Source organism: Haplochromis burtoni, unplaced genomic scaffold (genome assembly GCF_018398535.1).
Source record: "Haplochromis burtoni strain Fernald_Lab_line unplaced genomic scaffold, NCSU_Asbu1 Contig_53, whole genome shotgun sequence".
Taxonomy (NCBI): domain Eukaryota; kingdom Metazoa; phylum Chordata; class Actinopteri; order Cichliformes; family Cichlidae; genus Haplochromis; species Haplochromis burtoni.
Genome location: NW_024582414.1, coordinates 339,709 through 367,472, shown reverse-complemented (window position 1 = coordinate 367,472; position 27,764 = coordinate 339,709). Strand labels below are relative to the sequence as shown.

The following is a 27,764-nucleotide window of genomic DNA, read 5'->3' as shown; positions in this document are numbered from 1 at the left end:
ATAGAGATAGATAGAGATAGATAGAGATATATATGGAGGTTTTTAAGCTCCCCTTTTCCCAAGTGATGCTTTGAAAGCAGAGCAGCAGCAGCTTGATGCACTTCTACATAATCCTGAAACAGAATATCTGTCAGAAATGAAGATGTGTTGTGACAAATATTCGACAGCAGCCATTTATCACTTTATCGCCAACCTCCCAGCATACAAACCCAGACACAATCACATCTTATCTCCCTATTTTCCACTTTGTTTTCAGTTTGTGTCAGTTTCTGCTCTGTAGGCTCCTCAAAGGAAATTTAACTGGCTTGAAGCTGAGGTTCTTTTATCTGTCAAGTCTTGATATCCCCTTTTGTAATTCATTACACATCTAATATGTCAGGGAGGGTTAGCAATTGCAGCTGTAAAGTATAGTTGACTAACTTGCGTGTGACTGTGCAGAGGATTTTTCTATCACTCGCAACCTTTGTACCCTGTAAAAGGACGTATTCTCTCCAGTCTCGAGGTTTAGATTGAGGAAACAAACAGAAAGCGGTTATAGAGAGCGCTCATCCACAGTCAACCAGCTGTGAGCTCCACCCAGCTACGTCTGACTCTGTTTTTATAAACACCAGAAATGTTTATGCAGCATTTATAAGTCAATTTGCCTTCAGCTATTTTATAAGCATGAATATATGTATCTTTGACATATTTATCATTTATTGGATATTTCTTATCAGCCTTAAGCGAGGGCAGAGCTGATAAGGTTTCCCATAGCAACCGTATAATGACAAGAAAAAATGTTTCATAATCAGTTCAACAATGAGGCTTTTTTTTGTCTGCAGTTATTTCGGTTTGTCGGTTTATTGAAGTTTAGAAACGACATTACCAAATGATTATTATGCTTAATCAGCTTCTTCTTGTGACAGATGGGTTGCTGCATGAATGCACAATTTTCCGCCACAGTTAGAATAGTTATTTTAAAGCAGAGTGTTTCTGTGTTTGGGCTTCTGCCTGAGCTCTTCTCTTCGGTTCGATGTGGGCAGGGTTCAGGCGGACAAAGGTGATGTCACATACAACAGCGTTTCAAAATTGTAATGACACTTGTGTTGTTTTTTTTTCCTTTGTTGCCAGGCTACTTGGACAGAAAAAAAGAAATTCACTTGCACAGTACTAGTGAAGCAGAATAGATTACTTTTTGTTTTTGTTTTTCTTATTTTTTAACAAATGAACAAGAATGCTCCAGTTGTCGCTTCATCACTCTAAAATCAATCCATCCAACCGTTAGCTTGAGCTGCTTATTATTTAAAAAGGTCCTCGGGTGGCTGGAGCTGGAACCAATCCTAGTCGACTTTGGGTGTAACAGGAACACCCAGGTTAAAGTCAACAGTAAATATATTATATTATGTGGTTTATATTATAAACCAAGTGAATAGGAGGCTTCAAGAAAGTCGAACCAGAGAACAAACTTGCATGTGTTTAATATAGTATATGCTAAATCCTAAAAAAACCCCGATATCTGATTCACCTTGATATGATAAGGTAGTTGCCTCGTGTGGCTGTGTGTATTAACTGGAATGGGACGCCCCCTTGAGACATGAGCTTTATAAATGGCATCATCCTAAATTTAAGAGTTTACCTAACAGACCCAATAACAGCTCTGTGGCCTTTTCTCTTTTCTGTTTGGGTGTCTAGGGGGGTAAGGAGTACGTGATGCGAGCACACTTTGGGCTGCCCAGCGTGGAGAGCGACGAGCTCGAGGCAAAGAGACCAATCACAGTTAATTTTGAGATACCCTATTTCACTGTGTCTGGGATTCAGGTAGGAGATGACAACGTACCCTTTGCCTTCACTGCCTCCTTGTACAGCTGCATTCTGTAAAGTAAAAATTATTACTGGACTAAATGGATAACTTATTAAGTCATCTTTTAAGTTTATGGCAACGATCTCCTTACACACTTTGTCTCAATTCACTCCTTGTTGAATTTAAACCATAGAGCAAAACTACCTTCACATTCCAATGTCTTTGATATTTAGGTCATTTATAAATGAGCTCTACCTGACTACATTAGAGTTCACATGTTTCAATTTTACCTTCTCTCTTTTGTTACAACCCATTAAAAATGAGACATTTTTTAGTTCTTCAGAATGTCTTTTATTTCTTCAGTTAGTGAGAAGAAAAAAACAATCAAAATGTGGAGATCTGTGGTTTTCGCTAGATAGAAGGCATTTATATCTGCTGTAAATGAACTGACAGAAAGCTACCTGAGCGCACAGTCTGTTTATAGTAAACTGTAATGTCAAACCACTAAAGAAAATGAGGGTTCATAATGTGTTTGAATAAGTGAAATAACTGTAGTTAAAATGTCAATGTTCCCCCAGGTGCGCTACCTAAAGATCATAGAGAAGAGTGGTTACCAGGCGTTGCCATGGGTGCGCTACATCACGCAAAGTGGAGGTGAGAAAATAACGCAGGGAAATGGAACTTATTACAACTCACCCTTAAAAACAAACACAAACACTGCAGATTGGCCACTTAGGACCACTTTTTAACTGGAAATGCTGCTGCTCTGATTTGGCAGCACGGTTGATGAAGTTTAAGAGAATTTTACAAATACTTTTTGAAGGATGAAACTTTCATGTACGACAGAGCTGCAAATGTCTGCATCTGTGGTTTGAAAGCCCTTGGATTTAAAATTGCATTTCTCTCATTAAGTAATAATGTAGTCAAAGTAGTCATCATATCGAGAATCATTTTTGTTTTTATGAAATTGTTCTCAAAAGTCTAGGCAATCAGGGAAGCAAGAATAATTATTCTAATTTAAAACATATTCACAATTTTCAAAAATACTCATTCTTAGCTTTGTCCAAATAATAGCATTAAGATAGTTGGGGGTAGCAGACCTGTGACGACATGGACCTCAGGTGGTTAAGGTTTCAGATAACGATAACTGAAAAGCGTTTTTTTAAGGTCATTATAAGCTTGAGGAAAAAAGAAAAAAGAAAAAACACAGTTTGCTTCATCAGGACTGTGTGTCTCATCTCATCCACAGATTAGCTAATTTGAAAAAACCATCACGACAATTAACATCAAGTGTCGGAAGACTACACGGTGCATATTTTGAACTTTTTTTGGATTCCAAGTTGGTGTTCCTAGAAAGACAGAAGAGTAAATTCCCAAGAGAGATCAGAGTCACAACCGGTCTTACTGCATCAGTATTCAGTGTGTGTCCCTCGAATGAACTCAGCTGGATAGCATCTATCATATCTATTACCTGGCTCTATCACCACGAGCCATGTCATCAGGGGCTTAGAGTGACAAAATGCAGGTTGCCAAGGATAGAAACCTTCTGGCTTCTTCGAGGCTTAGGTAGCGTGTTTAATGTCCAACTTTGAACAGAAACAGCCGAATTTCTGCAGCAACGTTAGCACCTGGGATCTTGAGATTCAGTTGCTGCCCTGGGAATGAACCCACATCCGTCAGTTGCTGACAACAAGGGCGACAAGAACCAAGAAGTGTTTGTCAGCTTTGAGCTTGTTTCATCCCATTAACCTGAGATGTTACCTGCAAAGCATGTTGAAATAAAAAGCAACACCTTCGCCCCAAACACACACATGTCATTTGAACAGGTCAGTTTAAAGCTGCAGTGTATTGATGAGACTGCAGCAAAGTCCTCCACACAGGCTCACGGGTTTCAGTGGGGACGCAAATGGTAATGATATGGAGATGGGAGTCCAGTACCTCTGCTGGACAACCGCCAGAAATCTTCAAGTTTCATACCTGCTATCTGCCCCAGGAATGAACCTGACTGCATTACATCAATCATATCCATTACCTGGCTTTGTCAGGGATGAGTCAGGGGATGCAGAGGTTGAATGATACCACAGGGTGCCAGGAGGCTCCCAGGGTGGCAACTTGGCAAATGCCAAGGTTACGATCACCTTGCTGTAACATCAGCAGAGAAGCAAAGGAGAGAAAGCGAGAGGGATCGAAAGGAGAAAAGATGAGAACAAGTTAGAGAAGGAAAGGGGACGAAGTTTGGGTGACTTGGAGAGATGGCTATTCCCTTTCTCTTACTGTTAACATCAGCAGCACACATAGGGAGACGGGCGCGATCACATTTCACTCGACACTACAGGCAGACACTCTCACACTGATTAAATAATACCCTGATGCTGTGTACTGTAGCTAGTGGCTCATTAATGATTGATGAACAGGCATTTGCTTGTACTGTACAGCAGTAAGTCAAAGTGATGACCACGAATATCTGACTGATCAGGTGATGATGCACATTAGCTGGATGTTTAACATGACACATCACTGATCCAGGTTGTCACTTTAGCTCTTAGTGGAGATGCGGTTCTTGATATCATAAAGGACTGCTTTATTTCAGTGGAACCACATCTGCCCCCGTCTCACCCTCTGTCTAGCATCCTCCTCTGTCACACCAACCCTCTGCATGTCCTCCTTCACTACATCCATAGAGAATCTTCTCTGTGGTCTTCCTCTTCCTCCTTCAGGGCAGCTCCATCTTCAACATCCTTTACCCAATATATCCCTCTTCCCTCCTCAGGTCCTGCCTGTCTTACTTTCTCCACTCTTACTTTGTAAATGAACCATCTACTTTTAGTTAAGCAGATATTTATTCCCCCTTTTTTCTTGCTGCTATTACCAACATATCTGTGCTCACCCTGACCCCTGGAAACACCCTAAACTCACCTCTTTCACTGAGTTGTTGATATTTAACTCACTCTCTTGTAAGTATTATGTGCCAAACTCTGGGAAACTATTCAAAGGCTGTGTTGTCAGGATTTTTTGTTGTTTTTTTTATTTAATATATATATATATATGAGCATGGTTCAGTTAACACACACTCTGTATTCTGTGCCACTGATATTTACCTTAAGTTGAAGTTCAAAAGAGTCAAAACAAAAGCGCATAACATATGCAAATGGGATGTTCGCATACTTCTGCTTCATCTTTTTTGTGACACCTCCGGGGGCGCACATGTGCATCGTAATTATTCTGTACACCTTGTTTTGAGATTTAATGGCACCATTATAAAGTGGTAGTGATGTGCAAGAGCACTGAGGGGAAGCAAGCTGCACGTTAATGCTCTGCTGTTACGTCTCTTGGCAGATTACCAGCTCCGGACGAACTAAAGGGCACAGACGCTGCTAGACGAATGGATATTTTCTTTCTCTGTCTGTCTTCGTCTCGCCTCCATTTCTCCAGATTTCTCTCTGCAGCGGACAGCAGAGGACAAGTGCAGAAGGACAATTTTTTTTTCCTTCCCCTTACACTGAATGGCAACAGGACGTCATCCCTTCCTCTAAAACTAACTTGACTCAGACGGGAAAGTGTGGTGCAACACCTCTGACCTGTAATTTCTATTTCAGATTCCTCCGGTCTTCAGTAAAGCGTAAATAATAAACTGAGCCTCACTCTAAATGAACATGGAGGGCTCATTTAGAGTGAAGTTTCTGGACTCATTTTTTTCTAGTTTTCTTAAGAAAGGGAAAAAACATGTTATTGTAGTTTTCGAAACATGGTCAATTTGGGCTGCTCAGCTTGTCCAGTGGCTTTCTGCTGAGTACTATGTAATCTGACTGATTATGTAGTCCCAGTGTACAGCAGCTGTGATTGTTTATCACCACTTGTTATTTCTCTAAGGGCCATAATGTTGCAGACTGGTGATTTTTCTCTATATTGAAAAATGCCAAGTACTCAAGTTACATGTGGTTCCAGGCAGGATCTTAGCTTCAACACAAAAACAGTCAGCATCTTTAACATTCGTCTTTCTCAATCACTCCTATGACCCGTCCTTCATATTCAGTGGTTGATTTTTGTCCTCTCGGAGCATGTTTTTTTTCTAGAACCTCTGTGTGGCACGTTCATTGCCCCCAAAAATGCCTGCGTCTCATCAGCCCTAGCACTGTGAACTCCAGTGCACTGAAATTAACACCAGCAACCAGATCAATGATTAATAAGGCACAATATTGTCAGAGGCATCGGCAGTGTAACGCGACACCGTCGACACACTCTCATGGGGCCTGTAACCTTGTCCTTGTGCTCAAAATCAGCTTCCAGCTCTGAGCACATACTGAAGGAATGAAAAAGGTGGAGGGGGGGTTTGGGGGTTTCTTTTTTTTTATCCTTATATCTGTTGTTTATACTGTAATCACTAATCACTGCCATGTGGAAAGGAGACTTTAAAGGAAAACAGAAGGGGGTACAAAGGTAAAATTAACCTGAAGAGAGTTTGTGTGCAGAATGTGAGAATATTGACAAAATGGTGAAGAATTCTTTCCCCCGGGATTCTTCTCGACTCCCTCTACTGTGCGCGTGCACAGTAGAGGGAGTCGAGAGGGACTCTTCTGTGTTGTTAGCAATGCAGCTGAACTGATGTGGTGAAAAGCGTTTTTCACCACATCAGTTCAGCTGCATTGCTAACAACACAGAAGAGTCCTGAGTCATTTTTACCATGTTTGCTGTTAAAACAAAAACATACTATTACAATCAGTCCTTTTCTTTTTTCAAGTGGAGACCTGTTTGAGACCCCAGTGACGATTTTAATAGATCTGTGTTATGTGTTTTGATTAATTTATCAAGGACAATTTGTCCATAGGAAACAAAGGGATATATTTGGAAATAAAAAATTTTGTATCTTGTTATGGGATATCAGTGTTTTGTTTGTTTGGTTGTAATTTTTGCACATAGTTCCTTACTACATTGGTCAAGCAAATTTTAATATTTGTGGGTGAAATAATGTTTGCCAGCTCTGAAATGTAGATCAACAATCTGTCACATTAGTGAACAGATCTCAGATTAGTGCTCCATTATTATTCTGAGTTAACGGCATAAAGGCGCTACATTAAGGTGCAATTCTTTTAAATGATTAGTCTGACATTTTGTGAAATATGCTAATAAATTCTTGCGGGACGTTAGATGAGGTAATTGATGCCATTCTCATGTCAGTTTGCTACACGGACCAAAAAAATTAAAGGAGCATTTTGAATATACATGAGATTTCAGTAGGAAAAAAACATGCTGGATATCTATACTGATATGGACTGGGTACTGTTTCAAATGATGCAACATTGTTTGATGGAAATGACAATAATCAGCCTACAGAGGGCTAAATTCAAAGACACCCTGAAAATCAAAGTGAAAAAATTACACGGTAGGCTAGTCCATTTTTTCAAAATTTAATTTCGGCAACTCATAACGACACTCATGAGGTCCCTTTGTAGAGCTCTGACAATACCAGAGGATGCCCCTAATGAGATGATGGTTGGTGCCCTGAGAGCTATCTTCCCAGGTCTCGACTGGGGCACCACTGAGCTCCTGGACAGTCTGGGATGCAACCTAGTGGCACTGGATGGATGGAAACAAAGTCCTAGAGGTGTTCTATTGGATTCAGGTCAGGCAAAGGGTGGGGACCAGTCATTGGTATCAGTTTTTTCATTTTCCAGGAAGTGCCTGCAAACATACTGCCACATGAGGCCAGGCTATGTTGTGCACCAGGAGAAACTCAGGACCTACTGCACCAGCATATGACAATCGGACTCCACGGTGCCGGGCACTGAGCACAGGGCCAACTAGCAGACGTCAGCCCCTCAAAGCCACTCTCATGAAGTCTGCGTCTGATTGTTTGATCAGAGACATTCACAACTCGTGACCTGCTGGAGGTCATTTGGTAGCTCTGGCAGTGCTCGTCCTGTTCCTCCTTGCACAAAAGACCAGATATCAGTCCTGCTGATGAGTTAAGTCCATTCCAGCTCTCCTAGAGTAACTGCCTGTCTCCTGGAATCTCCTCCATACTCTTAAGACTGTGCTGGGAGAAACAGCAAACCTTCTGGCAATGGAACATGCTGGAGGAGCTAGACCACCTGTGGCATCACTGTAGGGCCCTGGTATTGCCTTGTGTTACCAGTAGTATTACCGCAGACCCTAGCCAAATGCCAAATTAGTGGGAAAAAAACAATTAGTGGCCTCCACCCCTAAAACCATTTGTATTTGGGGATTGTCTCACTGTTGCCCCTCCTGTTGTTAATTTCATCAACACCAAAGCAGCTGAAACTAATTAAAAACCCTCTCTGCTACTTAATTGACCAGGTCAATATCTCAGAGGTTTAACTGACTCGATGCTGTACTCTGATTAAAAAGTGTTCTTTTGTTTTCTGGCATGTTTTGGTTGCCTGGGGTTAGGGATAATTGTTATCTAGTTAGACCGCAGACAGCTAAGTAGTCATTGGAATAAATGTATGCAACATGCTAATGCATAGCGTTAAGCTAGAAGAATTGTGAGTAGAATTTGAAGGGCCGCCATATGCATCTTCACGTCTCACCCACAGATGTTGTTTGGCGTTTCAGCAATACTGTGTTCAAAATGAAGCCTAGTTTTGGAATCAAACGAGAACTCCATTCAAATGCAATGTGGGGAAAGTCTTAAGCAAACAGGATGCACCTGAACAAAGTTAGGAGGGCCACAGTACAAGGTCTGAAGCTTTTAGTAAATCAGAATTTGGATTTTTTTTTTTGTTTTATTTTTCAGCGGAAAAAAAAAACGTGTTTTTACTGCAGTGTAAACTTGTGGACAAGAATGACCACTTTATCCTTTTAAGATGAATTTAACAACACGATACCAAGCAGAAGAGCGGTCTGAATGTCTTTCAAATCCAGTGTATAGCAGAGAAACAATTTGTCCAGTTTTTGTATTCTTTCTTCTGTTTAGCTTGACAGAAAAGCTCTGAATCCTCTCCTCCCACACAGTCTTCTCTCCTCAGTATCAGAACTGCCTCCCAGTTTGTTCTGTTCACCTCTTCTGGCTGTCATGCATGGGTTCACAGCCAGTCATTTCTACTGTATAGGCCACTGCAGGTCAAAAGGCAAACTTATGTAAGTAAAAGTCAGAAGTTTTTTTTGTTGTGTTGTCAAAATCCAGCAGGGTCCATGCTATTTTATTTTTCTCAGTGTGTGTGTGTGTATTGAAAGAAAGTGGTGCTGGTCTATGCCAGCCCCCACAGATCACTGTGTTGTGCATTGTGCCTTCAGCTTGCTGTCCATCATCACACCAACAATGGTTAACTGTGTGACCCTTTTGTCTCAAGGCAGCAGCCTGTGCGTATGTGCGGACAGATAAGAGGCGTTACTGACTTACATACGCACACACAACAGAAACACAATGCAAGGCCATTTTTTAGGTTCTTCTGTAAGTGTTTCGCAAACACGAATGACCTTTTGCATCTTCTACTCTGATTCTGTCCTTGCGTCTTAAAAGTATCGAACGAACTTTTCCAAAAGGAAGAAACATGATTGCTTTTGCGATATATTTTTTATATATATATTTATATATATTTATATTTCTGGAAACAAGAAGGATTAAATTATACCAAAGCTATATTTTCAGCAGCATAGCGTGGAGTCGTCCAATTCAGAGAAAAACTCACGTAGACATATCGACAACCTAGTTTAAACGATTGCAAATGCACTGAAATTCTATGACTGGCCAGGCTGATGCAATGGATTTAATTTCACTGATTTTTCTTCGTCTCAGCTTTGTGAGGAATGATTATGGCTTATTATCTGAGCCAGAAATAGCCCACATCTAATAAATTCAAAGTGCCGAGACTACAGATGACACCTCCAGCTATGCACCGCGGTTAAATTAAAAGTGTATTTTTGTAAAGTCTCAGTATTATTTAGAGAAGTGCAATAGTGGTAGTTTTGGTATCTTAATGAGTTTTATTGTAAATTTAAAAAAAACATCTGGATTAATGCATGATCTGAGTAATGAGCCAGTAGGTCAGTACGAGTGTCACACCAACTGGATGTTGTTCTCTAAAGTTTAGTTAGGCAACGCAAAGAGACGTGCCATGGTTCCCATAAGAAAACTGTCAGCAGCTTAACAAGACCTCTCATAAGAAGCATCTGTGATCAAGGTGATCTTCTGCATCCTCATTCCAAAGATTCTGGACCATCTTTTCAGGATCACCTAAAGCTTTAAGGAAATCATGGCTATAAGATGAGCCTAGTGCCAAAAGGAGAGTTGGAATGAGAGCTTTCAGATTCAACAGCATGTTTTGACCAGCCAAGTATCCCACACGGTGATGTGACCCATGGGAAGTTTTTCCCAAAAGGCACCTTCTGAAGTTTTCACCAGTGGATTGCCAGAAAGTAAATAAAACGTCCAATGTGCCAATGCTTGTTTCTGCTACTCTATGTGATAGACATTAAATTTGCCTAGTTTTGTCACTGAAACTATAATATATCCCATGAGATTAATGCTCAGAGTTGGCTATTAAAAAACATTTTTGATAAACAAAAAGATTTTAGCTTCGCATTGTGTCACTTGGAGTGGTTGAAAAGGTGATTCTATTGCAATTTTTAACAAGGCTTAAATGTGGTTTCTTCAGAATCATCTCCCGTACTTGCTGGAAAAACTAAATTAAAAAGCACAAAACACAAAACCATCCAATATGTACTTTGAGGGATTGTAACTCAGAAAATATTCACATTTTTAAGGTAAAATTTCACATAGTTATGTCAAAGGTAATGAAATGATTTTACTTTGAAGAAAAATGTTGATTCTAAGTTGGCTAGGTGGGAGGCACTGATTGATTTTGATTCATGAAATAATCCTTACTTATAACGTATTTGCTTCTTGAGGCCAGTTCTGCCATGCTGTCATGTTGTTCTTGTTGGAAACACCTTAAATAGACTGGATAAATGCATTCCCATACACAGCTCATACACACAACTTTCCTTATGGATCTCTGCATTTCCTGTTGGTTCCAAGTTTAAAGTCCAGATGCCCTTTTTTTGCCTTTCCTCTAAAGCATACTGGCTATTGTTTTTCAGATTCCCTTAGAGTGCCATCAGAGTAAAATGTGCCCCTTGCATCACCAGCTGTAGATAAAACTACCATGAAAGCAGCTGAACGTGGGTTTGTCCAACAGCACAAGATGTAGCCATGAAATTTTAAGTGTGTAGCTGACATCAAATAAAGGCTCAGTCTGAGCACGGCCATGAGCCAATCCTTAATCTAATAAAGAAATAATGAATACTGAGTAGGCTATTCATGGCTGAGAATGTGAACAACATGTTGACAATTGTTGTGGCAAATGTGATGCCATCACAAGATAGTGGGTACAAAATCAGAACTGGAGACTAACTCCTATTATTTAAGCCTTAATCCAGCAAGATTTGCATTATCTTTTTTTGGTGGTATCAAAACTCTAATGCTCACCCTGGGTGCCCACCTGGACAATGAGAGAAATCCATGCAACAAAGCGAGACTAAATGAGTCTGCAAAGCTTGGTGGTTGTTCTTTATGACCTCCACGTTATTTTAAATGAATGTTTTACAGTACACAGTGGAATGCGATGCCGTGACGATATCAAAAATCTCGATTAACACTGGTTTAAGATAACAAAGCGCCGCGAGAGTCACAATTAAGACAGTACAGTGTTGATGCACAAAAAACACAAGTTATTCATACATTCTAAAGTGCTGTGATACAAGTCTCCAACAATCACATTTGACAGGCTGCCACAAACACTATATCTCCGCAGCATGAATTTTGTTAAATTATTATTAAACCGAGGCAATAAAACTCCCAAAGAATCCCTCGTATTCATCATCCCAGAAACTGCAGAGGCAATATTTTCACATATACACGAAGATCATGAGGATGGGATATGAATCAAAAATTATAAATAGGATTTTGTTCATGTTCATACTGTCCCATTTCTTGCAGATTCCATCTTATTCAATTTCCATTTCATCCATTCAGATGACACTCTCATCCGCAACTACGAGAGCCTCAGTGAGCAGGTAGTGGTCAGATGTGTGGTCCCTGGTCAGTTATCACAGATGCAAATCACATGCATAAATTTGAATGTGCCGCCCTCCAAATGAGGACTCAAAAAAACATCACTTCATCTTTTAGAGAACAAGATGGGTTTGTTTGGTTGTAGGCTTACAGTTCTTGGAATTGATAGACAGGGAATAGCTCAAAGTTCATTCATGGACTTTACTCCTGCTGTAGGTTAGCTGTACTCAGTTGTAGCTTGCTTCTCCTGTGGGATAAAAATTGTGCTTGTAATTTATCAGAACTGGCTTAAATATTTTTTGTTGTTGTTCTGTGTGTCTTCTCCATGCTGTTTAGTATTTGTCCTGTGAGAATGGAGTAACATTTACCCACTATAGATAAAAAGCAGACCATCACCATGTACAGCAGTGTTCGGTTCTTCTGACATTTTCCATTTTTGCATCCTTACTCACAGAGATCTGACTGCCAATAACTAACGTGTTCACTAAGAATATACTACACACTCAACTATTTTATCTCGTACGCAGTCTGCCGAAGCATGCATGGTATGAATCTGTGTCTGGGCATAAAGCCAGTTCTAATTTAGTTGAGCCAGTGGGCAAAAAAAAGCTTTATTGGGGTTGCATCTCATATAAGGTTAGCCAAACTGGAGGTAGTCTCTCTTCGAGCGTGACGGTCCATATGTCCTGAAACAGTGAAGATGTGCAAAACCCGGTCTACAAACCGCCGTCCGTGCCTCGTCCTCTCAAGAAGGATCACCACTACAGAGTATATCCCAACACCCACAACTGCAGCTCCACCTCCAGCCAGCAAAACCACTCCAGAAATGTACATGTCATTAAGGGCTTGGCCAGGCTTTGGCATACGGTTGGCAAGGGCCAGATGCAGTAGAACCCCTCCACAAATCAACAGTGACAGCCCGGTAATTAAAACCACTAGAAGGTCCGATAAACCGCCGCTCTTTAGCATGTCGATCCGCTGTCGGCTCCGAACGCAATTCATGTCCTGCACAGCTGAGCTGAGAAGTTGTTTGAGCAGGACTCCCAAGGCTAGCAGGCACAAAGCTGTGCCCGTGCCGAGCCGCCACTCACTCGAGACGCTGGTGGTAGTCGAAAGAAGGCCGACGCCCCCGAGTCCGCAACCCAGGATGAGAATCACAGCAACACAGTAGCAGAGGAAAGACTTCCCAGGATCTCTGAACCACCACAGCTCCACTTGTTCCTCTAGGATGCTGTGCTGAATCTGTGCTGGGTCTGCTGGACCATTAAGGCCCAGTTCAGGACTCCTGGCTTCCCTTGCGGGGGGAAGGTTGTCCAGCTCCGGCATTGTAGTGGTACTCCCAGCCTGCTGAAGAAGGATGCAACCACCACAACGAGGGAATGAGAATCCACAAGGTTACTTTGGTCCTTCTTAAATCTACCAAAGGTTACTGCAGGTCAATCAGGACAAGCAAGAGATTCCAGAAGCTTTATGGGGGAATTTGCTCAAAATTATCCAGAAATTTTCGATTTTTAGCAGATCTAAAAAGAGGTTAAATGTAATTCCACAAAAATGTTCCAAAATTTTTTACTGAGATCAGTGTATTGTATTTTATCCACAATGGTTTGTACTCAAAGGTTCCACAAAGTTAGTTTGGATGTATTGTTCCTGAAAATTCATGGAATTTCTTGTAGTTTTCCTTGTAGTTAACACCGGATACAGAGTCAGATCCCAGTCATCCTTAATGCATTAGTTTCTGAATCAAAGAATCCACACATCGGCAAAAGTGTTAGTTGGTAGCAGTCACCTGGAAGACAAGACATACAGTTCATTCAGTGCTGTAGGTGGCCTCTCCAGCTCACTTAGTTAGATAACTGTCTTACTAACTAGTACATAGATTCAATTCCTAACCAAACAATAAGTCACAGCACAGAAATGCATGGATAAGAAGTGCTCGTCTATCATTTCTTCCCCAAGCACAATGTGGAGAGGAGTAATAGCTTAACTTTCAGATCAATTCAATTCAATTCAATTGAATCTACACAGCACCAAATCACAACAACAGTCGCTTCAAGGTGCTCTAACCACCCACGTTCAACAGTGTCTGGCTAAGCACAAGCTTATATACGAAGACTTTACTTCTGTTTCTTCCTTCTTGTTTTTAAGGGTCTCTTTGTTTTCCACACCCTGAAGGATGTGATCAGTACAAGATAAGTTAAAGAAAAACTTCAGACCAGCTAAAAATCCTCTGCGTGCTGAGCTCCAGAGATTGAAGTTCTTTGCCTCCTATTCACCAACAAGTTTGTTTTTTGTTTCTGTTCTTTTATTTTCTGACACTGTGTGAAACCTGAGAAGCAACAAGCACAAACAGTGTTATTCAGCTCGGTGTCAAGTTTCTCTTTAAAATTTTTAAGTTTGTGTATATTTTGCAGCAACGGATAAAAAGCAGACAAATTAAAGACACGTACACACACATATATACACACAAAGTTTCTATGTAAAAAAAACTTGGTGTGCTGACACCGGCAACCTTTTCTTTCTCTCGTTATCACTATGGTAATGAGTTGCCACTACAGAGGCGGCTGGATAAAAGGAGCATCAGCTGTCGATAGAATAAACAATTCCTATCCACGCACACACTGAAAATCAAACAGCTAATCCACAAATGTAAATTTTCTTTCTTTTCATCCTTCCAAACAGACACCCACACAGCCTCACTTGACGAATCTTTCTATTACCTTGAGTCCAGTAAATCTTCTTTTCCTTCCTCACATGCACTGTTAACACAAATTGGAGTAAACCCCCCAAATCACCACCAACCCTTTATTTAACCTTCTTGCTGACCTCAGCACATTTAGTGTCCACACTGTAGTTTGTAACCTCTTCACACACCCGTAACACAGTCATGTAAACAAGCAGCAAGCAAACAACCTCAAGGTTATGGCTCTCCACAGCTTGTCTTTCAAAAAAAAAAAAAAAAAACTGTCTGCGGCTTTATTTCTATCAAAGTCACAGACCCACACTGTCCAACAGAAGCTGACAGTAGTCACAGTTTGTCCTCAGTGGTCGTGGATCCAAATTGAAATTGAAATCGCATCTTTGAATTCCTCCCTACACACACACAGACACACACGCTGTTTGGAAAAGACTAAACAAACATGCAAGATCACATTTCTTGTCAGTATGGACAGGTACCGCCTTGTATCGAGGTGGAGCAGTTATACCGTGACACGGGGAGATATGAGTTGCATACACAAGGTGTGAAATGAAGAGTGAGGTAATTACAGCCAAGGAGGAGGGTGTTTATTGGCAACATGCTGTTCTGGAAGCTTTTCACATCCTGTATCTGGTGGAGTGCTGTGTCAGTATGTGTGCGCGCGCGTGTGTGTGTGTGGTTGGCTTTTTTACAGTTGTAGATAAGTAGTTAAAAGAAATGCTATAAAAAGAACATGTGACTTATCACGTTTAATCATATGATAAGCCTGAGCATGTTTCACTGAGTATCTGCATTTGTTTTCGCATATGTGCACGTGTGTGTCTCTGTGTGTGCACCTGTGCATGTATGTTGAGTCACTAATTAATCCCAGCTGATTTGAGCTCAGTGTCACTGACAGGTGAGGCCAAAAACACAGCACAGTCACTGAGATGAAGAAACATATGGTTTAAGGTGAAAAAAAGAAAGACGCTACAACGCCACCCAAAGCTGTGAAACTATCCCTTTGATTCCTGCTGAACTCGTTTATGAGACATTATTTATACTCTTTCGTTAAGCTCCTAGTAACATGAAGCGCGTGATCAACAGGGCGACAGAGCGAGAGGCACCGGCACGTGACACAAGATGAAACTGAACCCTCGATGACGCGAGTATATCTTACTTCATGTTCTGTTTTTCGCAGTCGATTCCCCACAGAGACAAAACACAGGCACAGAACTGCTGGGCTGTGTCTGCCTTTCTTCTTTTTATCACTTATATGACCTCTAAACCCTGTCATATCATCCGTGTCTTATTGGCCTCATAAATATCTCCACAAAAGCACTGACTCACTGCCTAACTCTGTGCTGGCCTCCTTTTAAGAAATAGAAAAGAAGCAGAGAGGCACAAATAATTTACACAAACACATTATTCAGTTTTTCCACTGTGCTCTGCTCAAGTCACTAATGTCAAAAGTTGACTTTTTTTCTTTAGTAAAAGCTTGAAATAATCTTTGGTTGTCAGTCTGAAACCTTGATACAGTCTGACACAGATTGTGAACGAGGTAGGGCCATCTCCTCGTGCTTGAAAATTCAAAAAGATTTTGCGGCACTGCTGTTGCCCAAAGTCATCTTCATCCCACTGTTTTACACCCGTGTGCTAAAACCTTCAGTGCACCATGTCTAACGATGAATCTTCACACCTTTAGCCGTCGATTCACACTCTTGGCATATTCATAAAATATAGATCCGCAGATGCACTACTGCCGCTGACTGTAAAACTCAGCGAGGCTGAGTTGACAAGCAGCATTATTGAGAATCTGCTTCATCCCTTCATTTGGACTGACAATCCCGGCACTTGTCGTGACCTATGAATGTGGCAGGTACTTGCATATCAAAAATGTGCTGATTATAAATCAGCACATCTTGATGTCTAAAGTAGCTTATAAAGGCATTTGAAAGCTACTCTAGTGATTATTATTTAAATTTATCAGAAGACACAGTGTCTGAAGACCACCGTAGATGGCTGTCTTTTAAGTGACAGGAATAATAAGTGTGTCATGGACACTCAGCTCTGCAGAAGTACTGAAATGATTGAAATGGGCTGACACTACCAGTAAAAACGTTCTCTGTACTGCTAATGCAACCAAAACTTAATTAAAGTCATTAAAAATCCTAAAGACACTGTAATTGTAAACCCCGGACACAGAGTATCATCCTCTTTCTCTTTCGCTCTCTACGTCTCTGCTACGTTTTCAGCCCACAAGGTCACAAGAGGAGCTGTGCTTTAGAGTAAAGTACAGTATACCTCACTCCAATTACCTGGGAAGCTTTGGGACTCCGGTATTCCCGCCTCTGTTATGTTGGCCAGCTGAATTCATTTCACCGGCCATTAGTGCCTCGTTTTACTGTTGATGAGGGGTTCTTTTTAAAGTTGGATGTCAGGATATCGTATGCTAATCAGAGTGCCGGTCAGCAGAGTTTGATAGAAGAGAGCAAAAGCATCCAAAGAAAGTGAAGTAGGCAAAATTTTGCTTATTTTAAAAATGCAAAGAAAGAAAGAAAAATGCAGGGACTCAGGTGGGAGAATGAAAGCGCAATAACCCCAAAATGAAGTGGATGTTTGAGTGCTTGGCAAAGGTGCAGTGCAGAACGTGGTAGCTTACAGCAGATAAAAGCATGCGTTGACATCCAGGGAAGCTCGGACTGGAATGCAATGCGTATTACGTTTTGACTGTCAGAGGAAAAAAAGAGAAAACAGCTTTATTCAGGTAAGCACAGCACAATGGGAAGTGGCTTGTATGCTGTTTAAAAAAAGCTGAAATATTGTTTGCCAGGCTGTTGCAACTTCTGTGAATTCATTCTGGAGCACACAGACTGGAGGGGAAGAGGAAGTTTGGGGCTCAAAACCAAACTTGTTGTGCTATAGACAGCCTTTCCTTCAGTATTTGCAGTTCATTTGCTTTCCTCTAAATTATGTTCACTATATTTAGAGGGTTTTTTTTCCAATCTTCACATCCTCTTACTGCACAAATGTAGAACAAGGCATCAGTGCCAAATAATCAAAGCGAAAATATGTCAGAAAAAAGATAGATCCTTCTGCTCCTGCTGCTGAATTTCCTGCTGTGTGCATTTTTTATCTGAGGACGGCAGGACGGGCTGAAGGGGAGTCCATGGGAGATTAGACGATGTGTTGCCGTGGTGACAAAGCAATGCTGTACTTCCTGTCTCCCCCCCTTTTACACTCGCACCCACCCTCTTCTCCTCTAGTCAGGCGTTGATTCTCTTGGCGTCCCCACGGGCGAAGAGAGGGGTCAGGGTTGGCTCCATCTGTCTATGTGATGGGCATCGGTGCCAAGCGCCACGGGGGCTGGAGGGAGAGGAAAGAAGACTTGTGCGGAGTGGGAGGGTAACGGATGTTTCTGAGCAGTCATCTGGGACTCCGAATGGGGCTGAAACTGGGCCTGGGGAGTGGGAAAGGGGTTCAGGGAAGTGGATTGGGGATAAGGGCGTTAGAAGCAAAGGGACAGAGGGAAAGGCTAGGGGCTAAGGAGAGTGCTGAGACTTCACTCTTGTTCCTGGTATAACAAAGGTGGCTGGCAAAGAAGAATGATGCTGAATAGGTCTTTATGCAGGCAAGCTGGATCTTTCGTCTGTTCTCTAGTCACAATGGACAGGCAAGACACTCGGGGAGCCTCGCTGTGTCCGGAACCAGTGATGAGACAATGGCAGAGTCAGTATTACTGTCCTCACTCTGCCAGGCATCACAAGGGAAAACCTAAGAGAAAAAGAAAAGACTTTTACAGGAGCTGCACATACTGTTCTTTAACCCTATGGTTCACCTTAAAAGCACTTACACGTTCATTCCTCTCCTGTTCTGCCACTGAAATTCAGCTTCTATCCCTCTAGCGGCAAGCAAATCACTGTGTTCAAATGTTAAAGATGCTTCAAGTCTACAAACCGGTGCGTGGTCGTCAAACTGATTAACGAGCTTAATTAAAATCTTGCACATTATCAAGGAACGGAATACCCAGATGAACCCCCCGCAACACCGCAACCAGAACTACGTTTCTTTTGTGGCGATCGTGGCTCAAGAGTTGGGAGTTCGCCTTGTAATCGGAAGGTTGCCGGTTCGAGCCCCGGCTTGGACAGTCTCAGTCGTTGTGTCCTTGGGCAAGACACTTCACCCGTTGCCTACTGGTGGTGGTCAGAGGGCCCGGTGGCGCCAGTGTCCGGCAGCCTCGCCTCTGTCAGTGCGCCCCAGGGTGGCTGTGGCTACAATGTAGCTTGCCATCACCAGTGTGTGACTGTGTGTGTGAATGGGTGGATGACTGGATATGTAAAGCGCTTTGGGGTCCTTAGGGACTAGTAAAGCGCTATATAAATACAGGCCATTTACCATTTTCAGAAACTAATGGTTTGTTTTCAGCTACATAGGCACTGGGGTTTTAAAGATGGCAGTGTGGGTTGGATTTAACTAATTCTATAGCTGGTGGATGGATTACCATGAAATTTACTGCAGGCATTCATTTTCAGTTTGTCCGGCGCCACCCGTCAGGATGAACTTTTGGTCCCGGGTGAAAAGTCTCAACAAATGAGAAGTGGTTCAAGTACCATCTGGGATGAATCATGATGAATCTGTCGATGCCTTAAATTTTAATCTTGTGCCATTACTAATTAATTACTCTAGGTGTGATTAAACCCAGAGGGAACACAGTGGAAGTAGTTTGATGTGATTCCTGGAGTGCTGCAGCGAGAAACTGCTACAATCACACTTCAGCGTGCAACTGTACCTGGCTTCGGGACCTTTGGGGTGGACAGGGACATTAATCTAAGTGGTAAGAACAAATGTGAATGGATTGCAGTAGTTGTGATTAAAGAAAAAGTGGTTTAATACCAGATATGTTACTGCAAAACAATGTTTCTCGATTGGATTCCTCCATCAGCTGCCACAAAGGTCATCCAAATGACCGTGTACGTGGTCGGTAGCTATGTATAGCAAACAGATCCTTACCACCCTCTGTCCATCTTGAATGTATTGTGTCTCAAAGTAAAATGGAGATAATTATGCATGGCTTCTTGTCTTGATTATTTGTTATCCCTTATTCCTCTGCCTGAGCAAATCATCCCTGGATCGCCTACAAATGATCCGGAATGCCTCTCTCACGCACCAGGTCCCATGGGATATAGATTTTGTCTTCCTTACACTGGTTCCCCCTAAAGTTTACGCTTCAGTTAAAACTTTTGGTAAGCCCTTTCAGAGCCCCCCATGGTCAGACAACTCTGTATGTCAGTGAATTACTACAACCAAACATAACATCTAGATCCCTGAGGTCTGTGATTTAGGTTAAAGACAAAAAAATGGTGACTGTGCTTTTGAGGTTGTGGCTCTCTCATACCACAATACCCAAATTCAGTTTAGATTTAAGTTCCTTGTTGTTCCTTCACTTTTTTATAATCCATTTAACTGGGCTCTTCTTTTAGCATAATCTTCTACCTTTATGGGCTATTGAGCTACACGTTTCCGATGTTTTGGCAGATATACTGCAGTAATTTCCAAACTTTTGGGATGAATAAGTTGTTGTTTTTTCTTACCTCATCTATTGTCAGAAACTTTGGCTAATTGCCAATCCCTTCTACATTAATGGCATTCCCAACTGCTCCACCTGCACTTTGTTGCTAATTAGCTAGCATTAATATGGCTAACGTGAAAATTTGTCGACATTGCAATCTGATGCATTAGGCAGCTCCACAGAGAAGCTAGTGTGGCTGCAGACCTTCAGTTGTAAGCGATATTCATATTTTTAGATGCTTTAAACTTCCCATTTTCATTCTCCTCCTTACCCACTGCCTCATCTCAGGTGATTTTCTTCCTTCCCAAATGAGCTTTATATCTCAGCTTATGACACAATATCACCCTGACTGGCACGACCAGCCAAGACCTTCCCCCCTGACACTTTATCCACAACCAAGCACACACACTCATCCCCATCTGCTTTCTTCACACTCTTCCTTATCTCCATAGCTTTACACACGTTTCCTCCCTTTTTTCTATGCCTCTCATATCGTTCTCTGTCTCACTACCAGTGCTCCTCTGTGTGGCTACTTCTTATCTTTTCTGTCTGCTCGGGTATTGGGATGTTGTGAAGGCAGAGATGTGCATGGGGTGTGGAGGGGGGAATTACTCACAGAGGTCCCTCTGGATTCAGGTAAAAGCCTGTTTGACTCAAAGCCCCATGCAAACATGTGTCATGCACACAGCTACCTGGACCTTTTCCCCTGTTTTGGTGTTTACATTGTTTTCTCCTTGAAATTCTGATGCTATTCTCCCTTCAATCATTCTTGTATTCACATCCCATCATTCCCAACATTAAAAAATATGCCAATTCATCAGCCTCGGTAAAACTGCTGAGTATTGTTAATCCCCAACGCGAACCCATGTTAACAATCAAAGCCAAAACTCGATTTGCACAAATTTGTTATCTGGAATATGGTGTTCCTCTCTTTTTAAATAGACGTCTTCCTCTCACTGGAAACACTGCTGTTGACAAAAATGTAGACCAGTCTAATTCAGCTTAGCAGAGGCTCTGGATTTCACTCAGCCGGTACGATGGGAGCCAAATGGGGCTTTTAAACACTGAGCGCAATTCAAAATGGCTCGAATATTTCTGCTTCTGTCAAACTGGCTCCTTTACCATGACTCCAGAAATCCAGATTTTTTTTCTTTCTTTCTCTTTTTTTTTTTTTTTGAAAGTTGAAGGAAATTAACTGAATGACGTGCATAATGACTAAGTTGTGTAATAACCCTCGGTCCCCGAAGTGGAGGAGTGTTGATTAAAAAAGAAAAAGAAAAAAGGGAAGAACCTCTGTCCAGCCGGTTGCTTTCCCTTGTCATGCACAGCTGCAATATTAAAACGCTAATCAAATCACCAATTAACATGCTGGTCCCCTTCTGCTTCACTCCCGCTGACGATGGAAAAGGCTCACCCCCACCTCCCTATCTTCTGTCTTTGTTTATTTTAACCCTGACCCTTTCCTCTTGTGGGTTTTAAAGGTGATTTTCAACATATTTTAATTTGATATTGGCTGTCTGGTGATGATAATTGTAATGAATGAGATGGCTGTCTCAGTGTCTGGCTATTTCCTCACTACCTGAACTGATGTCTCCATCCTGCAGCTGCACGTTGTGGCTGAACTTTTAATACAGATTTTTTGTCTTAGGTGACAGGAATTTTTTTTGACATCTATGTTCCCCGGAGGATGAAACCTAACAACTATAATGAGCTCCCAACTTTCTCTGTAGTGCCTATATGAGGAGGACACCTGCGGTTAAGTGAGATGTTCTAATGACTATTGTATCGATAAGATTGAAAAAACACTGATGCCCCCACACTTTTATATGCTTAACATGAAACTAGAGCGAGCAGCTTGCTATTATGTTTATATATATCACAGACAGAGAGCCAGCAAGCAAACTGAGACATGCCAGAGTATTGATAAAGTTTCAAAAATCTCTCCCCACGCTCTCCTTCATCTCCTCTTCCCCTCACTCCCTTACCAGTCACAACAGATGGCTACCCCTCCTCTGAGCCCGGTTCTGCCCGAGGGTATCTTCCTGTTAAAATGGATCTTTGTCTTCCCATCATCGCAAAATACTTCCTCCTATGAGATTGTCAGATCATTGGCTCTTTATTTTATTACATAAATTGTACTTGGGCTTGATCTGTAACTTCTTGGAGTCTCTACTGCTCGCAAGTACCTGGAAAGCAAATAGCCTTCCCATCACTGTCGGGTTTTTTTAATAGCACCGTTCTAGCAATAGTAAACACATGTTAATGTGTTAACCAGTTAAAAACAATGACGCAAGTGCTAAAACACCAACATGTTAGCAGTGGATTTAAAGCTGCAGTCCTGATCACAAAGGGAAAAGCAGCCCGTGGATCTACAGCGGCTTCATCAAACTTAAACATGCCTCTTTGTCAATTCAGTCTGTTATAGAAGTAAATAATTGATTGATTCATATATAATGCCAGCAAGCTCCAGCGTAGACTGCACTAACAACATGGTATTTTTTTTATAAGCTGCGTAAGTGAAAACCTGAATCATGTTTGGAAATGCTATTAGTCTCATCTTTTAAAAAGGTGGGACCTCCCACTGATGAGACAAAAGTGGATCCTGCCAACATGATGTGAGGGTTTCAGCGGGAGAAACTGGTAAGGAATACAGGATGCTGACACTCAGCTATGTCTGTGTGTGCAGTAAGCATTTTCTCACTGATAAGTTAGAAATCAGTGTCATTTTAAGCTTACTGTATTTCTGCAGGCTAAGCTGAGGCATTTTTGACATTATTCAGCTTGTGTTACAGACGTTTTTCAGAATGATACGAGTGACACTGTTTTGACTGCAAGTGCCTTCGCTAACCACAGCAGAATGCTTATATAGCTAACATTAACTACCAGCAAAGATTGCCAAAATAATCCTCTGATGTGGTGAAATCTAATATTTTTAGCCAGCTGCAGTCATTTTGCGAGTGATTCAGCCCTTGATTGTGGTGCCCGCTGTTCTCCCCTCCAGTGGAGGTGGTGTTCAGAGGTAAAGCACTATCTCTACAAGCTGCCGGTATGGATGCGTGTAGATGTAAAAACAATCTTGTGCAAACAGCTTAAAGTTATGATCGTCAATTTGATGCAAGTACAAAAGGAAGAATCGCCTTTTCTGAACACAGTCTGGCAGTTTAGCCTCATCTCACCCCTTTATGGAATTCATTATGCTTACTGATGGATGTGTATTATACCCAGGGACAGGAGTGGATGTAGTCATTACAGCTGCTACCGATGCCACACTACATACCTGACTGTGTGCATCTGCTGACGGTGGAGAAAGGGGGATATTTAAGATTCTTGTCTGATACTCTACTCTGATTTGTGTGTTGTCTCAAAGCCAACACACAAACACATACAAAAAACGCACCCTGTGTTGCACGGTTATCCACAGACTCAATCACTGACTCACTTTGTTTTTCTCCTTCTTTCATCCTGCACTCTGTGTTGACTTCAGGCTCTTTCTTAACGAGGTCTATCACATGTTGTTTTCAGCCTGACTTGTTTTTAAGAGTTAGACCTCATCTTAAATGATCCTTAAAGTGCTTTCGGTGTAGAGAGACTGACAGTCAGCATGTAACCTCGGCTCATTTAGATGCCCTGCCATGATTCATCTTCGGCCTTTAGATTAGTACCAGCAGATCAAGAGGTTATGAGCAAAGCAGCAGGGGTCATGCCTGGACAGTCTATTGATCTGTTGCAATTGCGAAGGCTTGAATACAGCTACAACACTCCCTTTCTATGTGGTTTATGGATTTTCCACAATGCAGCAAAACTGATAGCTGAGTATATGACAGCAGCCCTATGAAGTGATGATCTACAGCGTATCTGAAGCCCTATGTGTTTGATAACTGTGGACCAGCCTACCAGAGCAAAGGTTAGTGGGTATGGCATAATGTCAATATCTTTTACTTCCTTGTTTTCCTCAGTATAAAATAGACAATTTATTCTTCCGGGAAAGTCCAGAAAGCATACGAGCATGACAATGCAACTATTGTGGGAAAAGTGACACCAATATCCAGGCACCCTACATCTACATACAATGGATTTCTTTAAGAAGTAGTGCTTACATCTATCATAAGGTAGATAGATAGATAGATAGATAGATAGATAGATAGATAGATAGATAGATAGATAGATAGATAGATAGATTTAGTCTTTTAGTTAAGTCCTTACAAAAGCCAAGAGAGAAAAACACTTTTAAAAAGAGACACGGATACTGACCTTTATATGATAACACTTTAACAGTTTAGTATACAACTTACTAAATTGTTAAATATTTTGTTTTTAAAAAAATAAAGGTGCTATGTCCGTGACACCAGCCTGCACTACTGCGCAGATGAGCGCTATTATTACTATTATTATTACTGATCGACAGTGACCTTCTTTTATAATCCTTTTTATAATACTGCTGTTCATTCGGGAATAAAGGAACGTGAATAATGTAGCAGTTACAAAAACTCGCATGTAAGTTTTTAAATAAATCGGATTTAAGAAAAAAAGCCCTTTGTTGGTAAAAAGTTGAAACTCTTCTGTGTTTGGAGCTTGTTTATTAGAAGCCACTCTTACCTGTGCGCTAAGCTGTTCACACTGAATGCCTTCAGCTCCGCGCAGTAGCTGCGCTCGATTTCTTTTCAGTAATTCCCAGCTCGTTGTCCAGATCATCAAAGTCCCACAGCCGTATGTCGACGCATACCTTCAGCCGTCTTTTGGATGAGAGGGTCCAGAGCAATGAATGTGCCGTGGGTGCCGCGCTTCCCCTCCTTTCGCTCTCGGTGAAAGCCCACAGTCTCTCTGCCTCTCCGCCGGACGGACTTCCCCCGTTTAATGCAGGTGTGGCCGCGCACGGCGACAGGGGACGCCGATGGGAGGGGACAGAGAGTCAGCGAATCGACCTCCGCACTGCCGTGGGTCCCCAGAGGGAAACCAGCACATGAAACGAAGGACGGCTGCTCCTGATAAATAAAAGATTCACTGTGATTGTGGTGGAGGGCTGTCAGGTTTACAGAGTAGTATTGGTTTAACCCTTCCAGTCCACAAGGAGGCGAAAAGTCTGCTGATCAATAGATTAATCAATAACTGTAGCTAGTGTTAACAGATTGATATAATATTAATCTAACTGATTAACATTAGGGCTATAAGGCGGTGCACTTGTTGTTTTTCTGCCATTCATCACTTAGCAGTGACATAACGTGATTGATTCTGAGACAGAAAGCAAATTTCTGAGCAATTTCTATTGCTGCTCCTGTGGAACTCTCCATCATGCTGATGTTTGTGCGCTATTGAGCGCTTTAATAGATTGTTTTAGCAACTGCGTCTATGATAGGCTCCGTTGGTCTTCTTAGAAAAACAATTTCTGTTGTGTTTTCCATGTATCCAGCCTATATAAGTTTAAATCCATACCTATTCTTATAACGTGTTTGGCATATATGGATGTGTATGTGTCTGTACCCCCCCCCCCCCCCCATCACCACAGTTTCTGCCCACAGAAACTAAAAAGACTGATTCGACTTCTCTGCTAAAGCGTGGTCAGGCTGGGAAGCTGGGATCAGATAAAAGGCCAGATCTGTGTAGTTTATTGGCATGCAAAAAAAAAAAAACGTTTTTAAAAAAATAAAAAAAAAAAATTGTGTTGTTATACTGTGACATGTCCTTCTCGTGTACAATTTATTCCACTTAAAGGCCCCATGAAATGACAGAGTCAAGCAAGAATAATACACTCTGGTTACAGTTTTACACCTCGAGCCAAAAACCTGCTTCACATTCTTAAATAGAACTACTACAGGTGATATGGTGCATTTACAAGTACTAAACAATTAAAGTAAGTAACATTACATTTCTATAGCATCTTTCAAGATGCATTTAAAAAAAGGATAAAAAAAATAAGATTAAAACATCCTTAAAGAAAGACGAACGATGCTCCAATTTTATTACTTTTTATTATTTTCAAATGTTTCAGATGGCTATGCCAAAGTCCAGACAGGCAAATTCAGATTTGACCTTTGGCCTTCAGCTTTTTCACGTGTCTTGAAGTAAAACTCATTTGCCCATACTTCCAGTTTATATTCAAAGCACAACATCATTTGATTCTTCTAATAAAAGAAACTTCCAGAGCCAGAAAACTCATGTGTTTGGTTTGTTTGTGTGGATGTCTGGGAGCTACATCCACGTAGATCACATCTTACGGTACTGCACTAAACTGGTGCCTCTCCTCATCTGTTGATCATTTGGAGTCTGGATCATATTCACACATCTGCAGGTTTCCTTCCTGCAGCGCAGTCTTCATTGCATTCGATATTTTCATCCTCTTCAGGGCCACATTCCAAAATTAGATCAAGTGCTTCATTCACAGTTAGTCACTCACGTACTGTGGTGCTACCACAGACTGTCATGTGCACGGAGAGAAGTATTATTTTTAGACCAAAGATACAGGAGCTGATTAGAGTAGATGTGTTGGATGGATACCATAGAGCAAGAGAGTGAACGTGGGAGTGGAGCTATATCCAAGGACCCTTATTATCTTTTCATCTGTACATTATACATACCTGAACATCAGACTGTGTTGCCAACACTTTGTTCAAACAAAGTTTTTGTTTGTTTTTTTGCATACTACTTCACAGTGAGTTGTTCCTTCTGATAAATAGCCTCGTTGTGATATAACACATTGAGCATAGCATCTCTGACATAAAGGAGATTATTGGGTGATTTCTTTGAGGGGGAGGGGCTTTGCCAAGAGTAACTATAATCCATTTATATCGTTTGTAGCCTAGTGATGCCCCATAAATTGGATAATACAGAAAAAACATTTTATGCCTCTTGTGGAAATAAAAACAAAAAAGAAGAGTAAAATGATTTCATTACAAAAATAAAAGTGAAAACGTAGTGTCACCATCACTAATGTTCAGACTTGGTGTCCCGTGATGAATTACCTCTATGGCTGCAATATTACAGTTTAGTACAATTTTATTTGTTTCCTTTTCCATTTGGCAATGTCATTCTTTGGATTAGTTCAATGTCTGATGTGTAATATGTTAGAATGTTAGAAAAAATCAAGCTGTCTGTGCATGACACAAGCACAAATCATGTTAAAGAATAGGCCATCCATCCATGTAATTAGTCGCTTATCCAGTTCAGGGTCGGTGGAGATATGGAGCCTATCCCAGCTCTCATAGGGTGAGAGGTGAGGTACACCTCGGACAGATTTCCAGTCCATCACAGGGCTAAAGCAGAGAGACAGCCATAGAATTGCATGTTAACCTTAGAAACATATCTTTGGACTGTAGAAGGAAGGCACTATGCAGGCACAGGGAGAACAATCTCCACGCAGAAAGGCCCTGCCAGGATTGACCCCTAGGACCTGTGAGGCAACTGCAGATGAATGTCAGTTTTAAAACATCACATTTGACGTTTTAACCAAAGTCTAGATGTGACAAGGTTTATTTAGTTATTGTGCTGTTATCACGAATACAGTTTTTTACATTTTGGTTTGATAGTGTCAGAGTAAATGGTATAATCTCACCAGAACTGGAGGGGTTCATCACTTTCATGTCACTCTAACCAGTGTATTTCCAGAGCTTAAAGTCTGACACACTGACATGGCCACGCTTAAAAATATATTCTATAACAATAATAATAATAATAATAATAGTAATAATCCAGCTAGATGGAAACATTCCCAGAT

General features: G+C 41.4%; 2 protein-coding genes across 4 annotated transcripts in view; one reads left to right on the top strand and one right to left on the bottom strand.

Moving 5' to 3' along the window:
* Positions 1 to 6,656, top strand: part of ap1m3 (adaptor related protein complex 1 subunit mu 3) — a 44,700-nt gene extending 38,044 nt beyond the window's left edge. Inside the window, exons 10-12 of the mRNA XM_005923920.3 lie at positions 1,672 to 1,797; positions 2,359 to 2,434; positions 5,117 to 6,656. Of these exons, the coding sequence (XP_005923982.1) occupies positions 1,672 to 1,797; positions 2,359 to 2,434; positions 5,117 to 5,139 (225 nt within the window). The 3' untranslated portion in view covers positions 5,140 to 6,656. The remainder of the gene's footprint in view (positions 1 to 1,671; positions 1,798 to 2,358; positions 2,435 to 5,116) is intronic.
* Positions 6,657 to 6,762: 106 nt separating this feature from the next.
* Positions 6,763 to 25,065, bottom strand: LOC102314238 (transmembrane protein 125). 3 transcript variants are annotated; one of them, XM_005923921.3, is made up of 3 exons: positions 24,653 to 25,065; positions 16,806 to 18,261; positions 6,763 to 13,599 (listed from the first exon to the last, which is right to left on the bottom strand). In XM_005923921.3, exon 3 carries the CDS (start codon positions 13,137 to 13,139, stop codon positions 12,441 to 12,443), a length of 699 nt encoding a protein of 232 aa, XP_005923983.1. In that variant the 5' UTR covers positions 13,140 to 13,599; positions 16,806 to 18,261; positions 24,653 to 25,065; the 3' UTR covers positions 6,763 to 12,440. The 3 variants fall into 3 exon arrangements, with proteins under 3 accessions (XP_005923983.1, XP_005923984.1, XP_042076599.1); XM_005923922.3 differs by having other exon boundaries at positions 17,150 to 18,261; XM_042220665.1 differs by having other exon boundaries at positions 17,739 to 18,261.
* Between the last annotated feature and the right edge of the window lie 2,699 nt (positions 25,066 to 27,764).